The sequence below is a fragment of the Cryptosporidium hominis genome (assembly GCF_000006425.1).
Source record: "Cryptosporidium hominis TU502 chromosome 6 CHRO016014, whole genome shotgun sequence".
NCBI classification, from domain to species: Eukaryota; Apicomplexa; class Conoidasida; order Eucoccidiorida; family Cryptosporidiidae; genus Cryptosporidium; species Cryptosporidium hominis.
Genome location: NW_666428.1, coordinates 1 through 1123, shown reverse-complemented (window position 1 = coordinate 1123; position 1123 = coordinate 1). Strand labels below are relative to the sequence as shown.

Here is a 1123-nt window from a genome sequence, read left to right as displayed (position 1 = left end):
TTGCTACAAATTTGTATGCAAGAAGTATTTTTGGAGAGGATGCTCTAGTTAATATAAGTTTAGAAAAACAATTGGTTAGTAATAATCAAAGAGAAGGAGTAGAAAAGGAGCCAAAAATGATGATAACAGGAACAGTTCGCATAAGAAGTAGGACACAAGGTATTGCTTTATCTTTAGGTGATCACATAGTTTCTCTTCAAAGAAAGATACCAAATGATGAAGATATAATAAGATCTTGTGGTAATATTACAAGTGATAATAATAATAATGAGAACAGAAAGACTACCAGTATATCAATGAATGCAATAAAGAAGAAAGGAATTGAAGATGAGTATGGCTATGGAAGACATTCTCGTTTATTGAATATAGATTTTGGTGATATTTATTGAATGAAGAGAGGGGGGAGGAAAGAAAAGAAGAAAAGATGATTATTATCTGTAGAAATCGGATTTCTTAGAGATATATATGATAGAATTATTGGTATTATTATTATTCATAATAGTAATAATATTTTTCTTATTGTTTTTTATTATGTTATTTCTTTTCCTTAATAAATATTTTGTTATTTTTATGAACTTATTTTCATTTTCTGTAATGAATGTATTCAATTTGGAAAGGGAGAAAAAAAAAGAGTTAAGTTGGTAAACTACTCGATAATAAGTTCTTTTGACTTTTTTTGAATATATCTTTCAAGTAAAGGATGATCATTAAAAAAAGATTGGTAGAATGGTGAATATTGAGCATAAATTCTTTTGAGATTTTGAATATAAAGAGAATGGTATTTTTTAACCATTTCTCGAGAAGGATTATTGTTATTGTTTAATTTAGTATTGTAAGAATTATTAATAATATCAGAATTGATTGGTTTTCCAATAACTATTAAATAAGGTACATTTCTGAGAGGTAATAAAGGATTCCACCAAGTTTCCCCACAAAATATAACACTTGGTAAACTGAAATCATTAAGAATCCATCTAAATCTCTTAAAATGTTGGAATTGGTGAAAAGATAAACATTCACCAAAAACATAAACTGGACGTATTAAATAATTGTACTTTAAACAATATTTAATAAAACCAAATCTTCTTTCAATAAATACAGCATCTTTACCCCAATTTAAAAG

The 1123-nt window shown here is 26.4% G+C and overlaps 2 protein-coding genes across 2 annotated transcripts; one reads left to right on the top strand and one right to left on the bottom strand.

The window, feature by feature from the left end:
* The first annotated feature begins 116 nt into the window (after nt 1–116).
* On the top strand, nt 117–389 carry Chro.60039 (hypothetical protein). The annotated part of the gene is made up of 1 exon (XM_659836.1): nt 117–389. One exon carries the CDS (start codon nt 117–119, stop codon nt 387–389), a length of 273 nt encoding a protein of 90 aa, XP_664928.1.
* A 257-nt stretch (nt 390–646) lies between these two features.
* Nucleotides 647–793, bottom strand: Chro.60038 (hypothetical protein). Its single annotated transcript, XM_659835.1, has 1 exon — nt 647–793. One exon carries the CDS (start codon nt 791–793, stop codon nt 647–649), a length of 147 nt encoding a protein of 48 aa, XP_664927.1.
* Nucleotides 794–1123: the final 330 nt, after the last annotated feature.